Here is a 13,147-nt window from a genome sequence, read left to right as displayed (position 1 = left end):
TGGTGAGGGTGTAAAAAAGAAATCATCGAGTGATTAGATGAGATTTTTATATCTTCCCTCAGGTAGACGATTATTTACTGTGCATAAATTGTTTGCGCTATTCATGACGATAACACGCCGCCAACGCGATGAGAAGGCCAACGTCAAAATAAAATCGTAGCAAATAACACATGGACACCATTGCCTTGGAAACTGGAAAGTGAATCTTCAACATTAGCGGTTGACTTCACCAGTTTTTCCGGACTGGTGAAGTTCGATAGTCGGAGCTCAGTTTGCGTTGCCGTCGCAAATGTGGTTGGTTCCAAACTCACTCACGCTGCAGCTCTACTTTGATGTTTGTGATGATTCCCACAGTCCTCATCTTTTCATGTTCTTCACTTGTCTTTCATGGAACGGATGCGTGTCAAGAAGGATCAGGAAGGAAATCGCGGACACGACAACGGATGACCTTCCACCTGCAGGAACTTTGGGATGAGGTGCTCCTGGTGAACTTGGCTTTCTCTTGGTTTCAGCTTCCCAGCAGAGGAACATAAGATATTTGTCCATGTGAGGAGATGATGGATTGAATTGGCTCGTTCTCCAGTGGTTGTTTGCCAACTGAAGGAGTTCCCCATGCGGGAAGCGGCTGGATAGTTTTCTTATTTTTCTTTTGTGTTGTTTTGTTTTGACCATGTGAATGGGACACTGGGACAATGACATGTAATCACGACATGTTGAAAGATGGCCCTTCGGAAACCTTCCTGCTGGTGTTAACTCATTGAATGGATCTCAGCTAGGAGTAAACTTCTTCACTGCTTGATCTTTTTCCTCCATCATGGTTTTTGAGTATTTCTCCGTCGCGTTTGTGAAGGCCACCGGAGAATCCTGACTGAAGTGGAAATGCTCCACGAGTCCGCCGAGCCTTCCGACCAGCGCCAGAGAGTGCCGGATCCATCTTGATCTTCGTATCAAACCTTGAAGAAGAACCAGTTCTCTCCCCCCCACTTCCTGCCAGTGGGGGGGAGGGCGGGGCTTAGTTAGCTGCTAGTCGTGTAGTAGTTTTTTTTTTTTTTCTCAATGTTTTTTTAACCTTCCTCGTTGGTAGGCTTGTAGGATCAGTCTTTATTTGACATCAAGTTGGCTGTTAGCTATGGATGCTAATCAAGGCCCGGGCCAAGGCAGCCCGGAAAGTCCGAATCGGGCAGTGGAGTACCTCCTGGAACTCAACAATATCATCGAAAGCCAGCAGAAGCTTCTGGAAACGCAGAGGCGGCGCATTGACGAACTGGAGGTCCAGCTAGACCGCCTCAGCCAAGAGAACAAAGACCTACGCTTGGACCGCCAGCCGGCCGCCCCGCCTCCGGCCGCGCCTCCTCCGGAGCCTCGTCTTCCTCCTCCTCCTCCGCCACCCCCTCCCACTCACTTCTCCTCCGTTCCCACTAAGAACCACCACCACCACCATCATCACCACCACCCCCACAACAAGGCTCCCACCTCCATCCCACTCAATGCCAGCCACAACCACCAGCACCACCACTACAACAGCACGTCGACGGTCCACGTCGCTGCCTCGGGCTCGGCCTCGCAGGTCCCCGCACCGGCTCCGCCCCCGCCGCCTCCTCCCATTCCCCCACGGGAGCAGCCTCGGGGGCACAGCCGCCTAAGCCGGACGGCGTCTACCAGCACTGGAACCAACACCAATTTTGTGGAGAAGGAGAAGGAGCGCCTGGAGCGCCTTCACAAGAGTAACGCCGCCAACAACCACCACGCCCACACGCTGCACCACCATAAAGCGTAAGTTACCGATTCACTTTTCCAAAAGATGAGTTCAAAAAATGTTTTGCACAACTCAAAACAAGTCACTGGTGTCTTTTATAATATGAATCCCGACATGTTTTCCACAAAATACAACAAGGGGAACAAGACAGCACATTTCATGACTCTAGTTTTCAATCTAGCCATTTCATTTTTGTTTTTTCCCCAAAAGCACTTATCCTCATTCGGGTTGTAATTGAACCGGACTCTACCAACTGGTTGCGGGTCAATGGTCGGGTAGTTAAACTAACATTGAAACTCACATTCACCCTTATGAACAAATCTTGAAAATATATATATACCTAGGCCTCAAAAGACCACAATAATACAAAGATTGAATTTTGTCACTATTTACAGCACTACAACTCAATTCTTCAAGCATTTTCTTGCTCTTGGCAGGGTTACAATGATCTGATTTTGTTCGAGCTCACCTATTGGTTGTGTCAAATCACAGCAGAGAGTGAAAGAATAGGAAAGGACTGATGGAAAATGACCACTTTGCAGTAAACGAGTGAAATGACGCCGGTAAAAATTCTAAAACACAGATGTCAAACTCCAGTACTCCATGGCCCGCCATTTGCATGTTTGCGATGTTTCTTACCTCCAACACAAATGTATACATGAGCTGCAATTTCGTGTCAAGTATCGGCCCGTTTAGTTGAACACAGTTGTTGTACGAATGAATTAATGATAGTCTCTAAAGATGTCGCTAGCACTTCAACGTAGATCTTTGACACCTGTTTCGGTACTTTCGTAGTTATGCTAGGCTTTAGTAGACATCTCAGAATGTTTGAGATCAATTCCAAAAAGGACTGATGACTGTCGGACACGTCCAAGCGCAATCGTCACCGCTAGTTTAGTTGCCTGGCAACACGATCTTTCGCAACACCCTACCAAGGAAGTCAACGTTGTCCCGTTGCGAATCACCGGCGCCTCCTTTCTCGTAGCGTCTGACACTAAGAAGCGGTTGCGGCGGCTCGCTGTTGCTAAGCAACTGCGGACAAACCCCGCTGGAAGGAGCGCGCTCGTCAACGTGCGCTAAGCGTGCGCGACGCTTGCTTAATGCTGACAAGCGTGGCTGATTTCTCCCAGGCGGCCGTGACTCATTCAGATGACTTCTTTGTCATCCTTCTCTGAGGCTCCCACGAAGAAAGCTCATGTTTGCCGTCATGCTTCCGGTCATATTTTTTTCATCTTTTCTTGATTTGACCTAACTTTCATGAGAGACCAGTGGCCATGTGTAATGGAATATTTGAAATGATTTAAAGGTACACTTCACAACAAGCAGCAGTAAATAATTGTTCAAAAAAAAAAAAGAGACTTTAAACTGTTTCTCCCAGCTCCCAATTGAAGTTGACTCAAACTTAACAAATGGACCGTCTACTAGCTTAAAGTCAATTAGCTTAATGCTAATACATCGTGGGAAATAATCGAGATGAGCTGACTTTTGCGAGGTTATAACTTTTAAGTAATCAATATGTATATTAACACGAGTTCAGACTGTTTCTTTACAGTCGGAAAAAAGAATAAACTACCTTCAATTTTTTTCATTGCTTAAGGTTTGTCGTGTGACTAACAAACAGAATATAAAAAAACAGAGTGGCTAAAAAGACTGGCTTTGCGATTGAGGTTGGAAATTAAGTGACTTTAGTTATAATCAAGAAAACTGCAAAATATCTAGCGAATCTCTTATGACCTATTTTTGTTGTTATTATTCTTTTTGTCCAAACAAATTGGCCTTTAGTTGTACCAGACATCAAATTGAACAAAAAAAGTGAACAGTCTAATAACAAATAATAATTTTAAAAAATGGTTACTTTAATCAAAGATGCAAGTCAATTTTTTATTTTTTTTTTCCCTCTAGCACAACAGGTTTATTATTATTAATAATAATAATTATGTTGGGTCACTGAGTCTTTTGTTGGACTTACAACTTCTTCGAGTTTTTGCATGGCCCAGCTGCTTTCTTCAACTAGAGCAAGCCAAGGCCTGCGTGGGCAAACAAGTGAGCACCCGAGACAATCAAAGCATTTTTGTGGCACATCAGCACACACACAAAATTTATTTCATAGTTGGTGGGCAGACCCAGCTATTTGTATCCAAAACTAAAAAGTCCATTTTCCGTGAAATGTCCCCACAATCTCACGATTGATAAGCCTTAGTGGGGGTGTGCGCTCGCTCGCTCTTTTCCTGCGCTCTTGTTTGCATCTTCATTCTAAATCCAACACAAGTACACATCTCTCCGCACGCCACCTCCACAAACACGCACACACTGTGTGTCTTCTATTAGGCTGCATTCAAATGAGACACAAAGGCGGCTGGTGCTGATGGGAGGGGGTTGTCATGGAAACTGTTCAGGAGGCTCATGCAGATCGGCGTGAGCGTGAACATGGCCGCCGGCCCGCCACCGAGCTCTTCTTCTTGGCAAGCGAGCGTCAATGGGGGCTTCTGAGGGAAGCTTCCTAGTGGTCATCCGTGGCATTGCAAGTCATTTGTTAACATCCACCCCTGTGACCTTGAGGTGGAGGTGTCTTTAAGCAGGCAGGTCTATTTATAGATCCAATTTTATAAATCAGCCTTTCTCCGACTAGTACGTCTAAAATTATTTTTTTGGGCAGACGAAACAAATTAAATGCTTTTCTGTATTTCGGGTCTTTCAGGAAAAGAAATGAGTGATGCCATTCATGATGTTGTTTTAACTTTGTGTGTTGTTGTTTGCATCTGTGCGACTTGTTTGTGTGTTTGCTGCCGTGGAATCTAGGCTAGCCAATATGAATAGCGATGTGATAAATTACCTGTCCGAGGCGAGCCGCAAGATGGCACCCTGGTGTGTGTGTGTGTGATTTTCTATTAACAGAAGCGTGCTGGGCATGATTACTGCGTGACTTTAGGAGGCTAGTCTCTTCCGACGAGCCGCATGAGACGTCACAGACGATGTGGTTTTTGCGTTGTTGAGTTTTGTTTGACTTTAGAGGCATTAGCAAAGTCAAACAGGAGCAATTGAGGCCTTGTTACCGTGACAACATGTTTCTTGATTTTCCACGGTTGCCCGTGACAACGCGACTGGCCTCTTTTTCTGCAACTGCAGTTCCTCTTCTGACTCTTTGTGCTGTCAATCAGTCCTTCAGTTCATCATCTTAGCCTGCTCATGCCGCCTTTTCTCTGCACTTCTTTTTCATTCTCTCCTTTTTTCTTTTTCTTCTCCTCTTCTACGTCTGTTTCCTCCTTCCTTTGATTTTCCTTCTCCTTCTCTTCTTTTTTACCCAATCATATTCCCTCTTCCATGTCCTACTCCTTCTACTCCTCATCTTCCTCTGCGGTTCCTCTGACACAGACAGGCCGTTCGGAAAAATCAAGACATTTACACAAAGTTCCCAATGGCCACCGGTAACCACGCCTCTGTTCCAGACAACAATGTCAAACAAAGAAAAATGAACACAATCTCTTGGTATGGTGAAGCAGTAAACAGAAGGAGCTGCATTGCGTCTTTGTTGAAAGGAGGAATGAGGTGACAGAGTGAAAGAGTTAATGAATTATTGCGAGGGTTCTGGAAAGTGGCGATCATACACAAACACACACACCAGACAACACGCACGACAACACAACCAGTCGGCCCACCAGCATCGTGAACAGTCTTTTCTTTTTTTTTTAACTCCAGCTCGTGATCAGGCCAGTCCTCTGCAACTGATTGGTTAGCTGAGTCGGGGGGGGAGGACAACCAATCAGGAAGGAGCTCACACACAAACCTGATTTAAACATAACTATTGGTTCATGAGGTGGCCTCTGCACTTGGTAGCCAGGATTTGCGTGGATGACACAAAAAATATTTCAAACACAAATTGAGGAGCCTTTATGACAACCAAGTCAAAGTCAGAAGAAGTCTTTCCTAACTTTTAACCGAGCGAGTCCCAAGCCCAAAAATGGACAATCTGATTCGACTAGTAAACAATCTATGTATGTATTGTATGTGCATCATCCTCCCTCTCACTGTACCTCTGTGATGCTAACGGCTAATGACACTACTAGCTAGTACTAACAGATGGGCTGTGCGCTAACCATGAGCTGCCTGCTTGTTCTCTCATACGCGCACCACTAATCGCTAGCATAGGGTCAAGACTGTGCGCCCGCCGATGGCTACGCTTGTGCTGTTGATTGTGCGCTAAGCTAATGTTGACGTAGGTGTGCTTTATGCTTTTAACATGACTAATGATTGCAATATAGCTGTGCTAAGCTCTGACCGTGCTAATGGTGTTTGTTTGTGTGCCTGTGTGTTGTCGTTGTTGTCGTCTACCTTTCTGTGTTTGTTCCTCTCTTGACTTTATTTTCCTCTGGCTCTCTCTTTCTCTCTCTCTCTCTCGCTCTCTCTCTCGCTCTCTCTCTCTCTCTCTCTCTCTCTCTCTCTCTCTCTCCCCCTTTCTCACTTCCTGTCTCTCTAGCGCCCCCGCCTCCTCTTGTCGTCCGTCCAGCATCACCACTCCTTCCTCCTCCGCCTCCTCTTCCTCCTCTCTCTACTCGTCCAGCCTCCCTCCTAACAGCCACGCCTCCTACCATCAGTACTGCTGCCCCGCGCGCCTCCGCCTGCCCAAGCCTCCCTGCGCCTTGCCCCCCGCCAACAAGCACCACGAGCAGGCAAGGTAAGGGGCCGCAGTCACCCGCCCTCCTTCAAACCCTAACCCTCCCCTCCGACCACCCCCGATTTATCTCCACCCAGCCCTTCCCAGTACAGATGAAACGGGGCGGGGGCAGTCATTGAGCGTTTTAGTCTAGAAGGGGGGGGCAAACGATGAACTGCTCTATTGAGCAGTTACATTTCTAGAAAGAGTCCCATCATGACAGAACTCAAATGCACTTATTTTGATTGTCTTTATTTATCTCTTTTTTATTGTATATCATTTTTTTTTTAAAAATGTATCAAATAATTTGATTTCAGTATACCTCGTGTAATTTAAGCCATGACATTGCTCAAATAAAACATTTGTTTTTATTATTCTGGATGCATCTATCTAATTAAAAATTATACTTAAATACTTGTATTTTATACTTAAAAATAATTAAAACAGGGATGAGGATTTTTTTAATGGAGAAATAAAATGAGTGCTTCTCAGTCAGATGCTTTTCTATTTGGGTCAGCAGGGAACAAAACAGTGGTCAGTATTTTTCAAACGCTGACGTTCCAAAAGTTTTTCTGTTGCTAAGCAAAACAGCAGCACCTAAATGGATGAGTTTGGCATCAATCTAATCCGGTAGCCACCATGCACATGCTAAAAAAGGCTAAACCTCAGTTTGTGGTCAGTCATGTGCCGACCCAAAGCTGATGAATCATTAGATGGACTTACATGCTAGGTTTAGCTTTAGCATTTAACATACTGTTGACCAGTTTGATCGTACTTCCCATTTCCTCATAAAAGATAAATAAATCAACGTGAGAACGGGATAGAAATATTGATCAACTTTTGCCACAAACAAATGACACTTTATTTTTCTAAGATGACCATTTTTTTTCTCCCCACAAATCCACCCATGAACCTGCCCACGACCCACACTTAACGTCCTCGTCTCCTTCATGTGTCCTCACTGACATTTCCTTTTCTTTCCCTCTTTCTTTCATGCTTGCTCTCTTTTGATTTTTCTCTTCTTTTGTCTTACTTTTTTTTTCCTTTACCTTTGGTTTCTCTTTCTTTCAATTCTCTTTTGTCTTTTCCTTTCACTCACATGTTTATTTCTGTTTTTTTTTCCATCTCCTCTTCTTCTCTTACTCCTTTTTTTTCAATTTCATTTGTTGTATTGACTTTCCATCCCTTATCTTTTGGATTTCTTTTCCTTTATTTTCTCATCATTCATGTTTTTCCTTTCCACTACTTATTTTCTTCTTGTTCCTTCCCTTCCTCTCTTTTCTCCTTTGTTGTTTCTTCATTTGTTTTCTCTCTTTCTTCCTTTATCTTTCATTTTGTTTCTTTCCCCTCCTTTTTTTTCCTTTCACTTTTCATCCTTGCTTCTCTCCTGCCGTCTGTCTTTCTGTCCGTCCGTCCGTTTGTCTCTCAGAGAGGAGGAAGATGATGACATCGCCCATCAGTTCTGTTGCCCCGCCTCCGAGTGCAGTAGCCCCTCCTCTAGGTAACCAGGGGCGACCATCAGCCCTCAACGCCAACCCCTGTACAACTCTTGCCCCCCAACCTCCCCTCGCCCGCAACTCGCCCCACTGGCCAACTTAACTGATGGAGGATGGTGTTAACCCCATCACGAATTCTAAATATAGAAGCTGATGTGGGAAAATGGAGCTTCCCTGGCTGAGAAGACAATAATGGCTGCTCAGCGTCTTCTCTTCTCATCAAAGCCATGAGCAGCATTTTCCAGACGGGACGCTTTCTCAGTGGTGTTGCGGCGTCGGTCCACCCACCCGCTGGATATCCACAGTGCCGCTACGAGCTAAAGGCAAGCTAGCAGCAATCCAACGACTCTCTCGTACATCGAATTTGCACACAAGCGCTAGCCCCTCCAAATTGTGGAGGACAAAGGATACAGAACTGCTTCTAGCTCGTTTGCTAACCCGGACAAAAAACAAACAAGCACTGCTCGGCTCAAATGCAGCAAGGGTTCTCCTTCGAGCTGCTTCCTTAGCCAATAACAACAACAACATCAACGATTTGTGCCAAACATGTGTACATGACTTTTAATTAAATCATGAAAACGTGGTCTTGTGTTTCCCAAGAATCCAGAAGAAACATTTTGTTGGTCCAAACAATCACTTAGCAACTTCCCTTCCTCCAAGCTCATCCTTACCTTAGATTGAGATGGATTCATGTGTAACTTTGGTTTTGCAAGACCATGAGTCGAAACACATGATGGTTTGAACTCTCTGTTCAAAGCATTTTGTGGTCAACGCGTAGTTCATGACCTCTGACATGGATGAAAATTGGTCAGCTGAATTCTTACATAGTATCTCTCTCAATGCATTCATTTTGGATAAAGTTTATTTTAGTTTAGCCTAGCATAACTGAAGTTGAGGTGAGCACCATTACTGATCGCCACCAAGCAGTGATATCACTAAAATAATTTCACGCATCGATCGATTCTTAGCGATCCACACATAGATCACAACGGAGGAATGCAGATGCGTGCTTGTGTCTTCACACTTAGCTAAAGGAGCCTTAGCGTTGGAAACGACAAATACTGGCTTGGATCTCGCACATGTGCCAAAAGTGCTGAATCGTGGCTTGTTTGGACCACTAAAATGGATCGTGTATGGTTGAAAAAAAAAAAAAAAAACCTCACTGGGAGTTTCAAAATGTAACAAGTGTATTTCCTCCAGTTGTAGCTGTCCCTCAAATAGACCACCCCACTAATTCATCAGTCACTCAAGACAAATAAACACATCCCTCAAAGAGGCGCCTCTTACTCCCATTTGGGAACCCCAAAAAGAAATGTAGAAAGCATAATTTTCCCAGTTAACATCATATTTTAATTGCTAAGCCTATTCAAACTCTGTTGCTAACCAAAACAGCAGCACCTAGCGAGGCATTTAAACAAAGTGTGCAATGAATGTCAATGAAAGTGTGCAATCCAAATCATGTCAAAAAAAAAAAATTGTTTACCCTAATCTACACAGGTGCGCATGCACATACACACGCACAGGTACGAAATAATAGAAGAAATAGAATAGAAGAATGTAAGAAATATTTCCATCTATTGTATTGGTGGTATGTGATACAATACATGGCAGAAGATAATAACCGTGATAAACGGGACATACAGTAAAGTAGCTTTGTTAGGGTGTGGATCAAATAAAACAAACACGACAGAGGCCTTAGAATGTTTGGTGAAATGCTAATTCCATGAACATTGTTGATGTTCGAGAAAAATGTGGGTATTATACATCACAATGCTTCATTACAGAAATTAATATTCATAGAGGTACTAACAATAACATTAAATCAAAAAGTCAAAACATAAGAAATGGCCATACTTACTGAACTAACTTCATTTCGCTTTTCTGCATTGAAAGGAAAAATGGGCAACGTATGACTCACAAACCACATACGACCTCCATTTTTTAATCCAGCCCACCAAGCATTTATCAAATGTTTTGTCATATTTGTTGCGTTAATGTAGTCATATTTTTTTTCTAATATTGGTTCATTAAAATGTATTAAATTATCTTATATCATTGGTTAATTGTTTTATTGTAAATAATAAAAGCAAAATAAGCAATTGTAAATAAGTAACATTTTGTATTTCATTTAATAATTGGTTGGATTCATTCATATTAAATCAGTCGGAAGTTAATGTAAAAAAAAGTATATCCAAATAAACTATGATACATATATAGAAATATATGTGTATATATATATATATGTATATGTGTATATATACGTATATATGTACTGTATGTGTATATATATTTATGTACATGTATATAGGTACAGTATGTGTATATATGTATATAAATGTATATAAATGTATACAGTATATGTATAAATCTCTATTCTACAAATTGTGTCGTCCAAGCAAAAGTTTGCCCACCCTTAATTTCAAGTAGTACTTGTGTGTGCATGTGCATGTGTCCATCAGCGCCCATCAGGCCGCCATCCGAAGCGTAAATGCTAACATGCTAACGCGACAACATATCAACAACAACAAATTGGAATGTGATTTCATTTGATGTGCTAAACCTCGATGGATAACAGTAGTACTATATGTTGTAGATGATCTTTTGAGCTCTTGAATTTTTCGTGTCAATTTGAAATGCGCTTGAGCCACATCGACAGCCATGACGCCAATCTACAGTACAGTGTTTTACATCAAAACTTAAAGAAGAGGTATTGTGATATTTTTCTGCAGTTCACCAAGGTCCCAGTTGTCTTAATAAAAGCTCTTTGACATTTTATTGGTATTAAGATAGGGAGTTAGCCAAGCCAACTATTAGCCTAAGAGTTTGAAAAGGAAGATGACGTAAAAGCACCATTTGTATTTAGCGCTTCATCGCCAAACTGCCCAATAACGCTTGTGGACTCCAACAGTTCTTCTTAACTTTTGGCTTTGACATGATCATGTTCCCAACCAAATTGTGATATCGTAATGCGTCAAAATTGAGATCTCATATTGTTTGCGAGTACGTGAGTTTAATTTAATTTTGTAGCGAAAAATTTCCTTCACAATGGAATCTAAAACAAAATGGCACCTTTGCAGTCTTTTGGATTACGTTACCTTTGCCCTGTTTTGTTGCTAGTGTTTAGTCCGAACTAAATAACAAGAATATGATAACGTGACATTCTAATAATGTTGTCTAAAATGTGACATTTCTACTCTTATTGCACTACAGCCAAATGGCAACATGCTGCAACTAGCACAATAATGTTAGTGTTTACTCTTGTAAGGAAATAATATTGAATGATTAGATATTTTAAAACAAACGATGTCGCATAAACATTGCCATGAATAAGATAGTGACAATCAGAGTAATGACTGAATAAAATAATTGTTGCATTATTATTCTTAGCTTTAAATAATAAGTAACATTTATATAGTAGAGTATTCCAGAAAGGAATCTTTCTATTAGCATTACTTAGCTAGTCGTTAGCATGCCCCTGAATATCCGATCAATCCCCACAGTATATTGTGAATGAAAATTTTAGGAAAAGTTGCACTCCTTGCTCATATAGCAAAATATTTCTTGTGTGATTTCTTGTCGGGTGCATGTTGCCGAAAAGACAGTTTCATTGAGCTAATGCCTCGTTAGCAAGTGATCTGAAGCCAAAACCAATAAATTTACTCCAATGTCGACTGCAATAATGACTTTCGCCTTTGTAAGTTGTCACGCCAACGTTTTCACTAGCTCACCAAAACTAGATCTTTGTTGTTTGTGGCAACAGCAAGACTGACAGGTGCTAACACGCTAGCGAGGTAGCTAGCTTGACAATGATAGTAAAAAATTAAACACTCAAGGATCATCATTATTGATCATTGATTGATCATGATATCATATAGCTTATACATTTTTTGAAACGTGTTGATTTCTATGCTAACATGCTGTCTTTTAATCCATGGACAATTTATAGCATATTTCAAAAGTCCACATTGGGCATGAATGATTTATTACAGATCCTTTCATATTGTCATAGTCTGATCCCAATTTGCGCAGAACATTGTGGCAATATCCAGCCTCGCTAGGTTCTGTGTGAAAGGTACCCTGCGTAGAATTGAGTATTTAAAGGTGAAGTACGTATTTCACTTCCTATACGGTATAAAAAAGGCAAAACAACAGCTTTTTGAAAGCAGGGATGTTTAACACCCTGGTTATGGATATCAAACTGATTGTAGAATGCAGTGTCTCCATTTGAGGTAGAATTTCAGATGATGACTCAGATGCACCAATTATCCTGTATGAACTGAGCGAGCGACGAACGTGGCATTTGTAAAGATGAAGTCGATGAGGGAGATGAAGAAGATAATGCAGTTGTCGATTTTAGTGACATGCTCAAAGTCTCACTGTGAGGAAAAAAAAAAAATGGGATAACTTAAACTTGGTATCTGCTGTTGCTTCCAGAGGGAAGAGGAAAATGGCACTAACTTCATCCAGGATAAAAATGATATTTTTTAAATGACCATTAACCCCCTCAGAAAAAAAAACCTTTGATGTGTTCAATTTTTTACTGTTAATTATGATTAATGTGATTATTATTATTTGACTTAACATTATCTAGGGTGACTGTTACTACGGCAACAGACGGCGTCACTGTACCTGCTGTTGCTGCAGTAACATACAGAAACAGTCATGTTATTTCTTTTTCTGATTTTCTGCGTGTCCTGATCATATGTAAATATATTTATTTATTTTTTTTGTGAATGATTTGACGCGAACGTGACCTTGGATGCTATAATACAGTATATTATATTCTTTTAAAAGCAGTTCACAAGAACTATGATGTAATGAAATCATGCAGAATGTCACTGAATATTGTTTGTGTCTGATGAGGATTAAGACAATGAGGACGATGGTGGCGGCTCGGATTAAAGTTATAAGGAAATGATTGATGCGTTTAGTCTTGAATCACTTTCAAATCCAAACAATTGGGAACGGAACACTTGAGCAGGAAGTACGACTTGGAAATAGCTCCTGAATTAGGACCTTGACTAGAAAGTACCGTTAGGAAAATGAGGCCCCACCTAGATTTGGAAATCCAGATGTTCAAATTCCAGGCTGTAATAAGAAGCACCTGAACCAGGAAGTACAACCTTAATTAGGATGTACCGCTTGAAAAAAGGAAGTACTACATACAGCCTGGAACAAGTTGGAGCACCTGGAACAGGAAGTACCGCCTTTATTCAATCGCAATCTAAATAAGTCGACTGGAAG

General features: G+C 41.7%; 1 protein-coding gene across 1 annotated transcript in view; it reads left to right on the top strand.

The window, feature by feature from the left end:
* Positions 1–13,147, top strand: part of LOC147062845 (IQ motif and SEC7 domain-containing protein 1-like) — a 33,162-nt gene that overhangs the window by 317 nt on the left and 19,698 nt on the right. The window contains exon 2 of the mRNA XM_085923135.1: positions 412–1,773. Coding sequence (XP_085779261.1) covers positions 1,130–1,773 — 644 coding nt within the window. The 5' untranslated portion in view covers positions 412–1,129. The remainder of the gene's footprint in view (positions 1–411; positions 1,774–13,147) is intronic.

The sequence above is a fragment of the Syngnathus leptorhynchus genome, chromosome 1 (assembly GCF_054491065.1).
Source record: "Syngnathus leptorhynchus isolate UIUO chromosome 1, UIUO_Slep, whole genome shotgun sequence".
NCBI classification, from domain to species: Eukaryota; Metazoa; Chordata; class Actinopteri; order Syngnathiformes; family Syngnathidae; genus Syngnathus; species Syngnathus leptorhynchus.
Note: the sequence above shows the minus strand (reverse complement) of the source record. Positions and strands in the feature narration are given on the sequence as shown.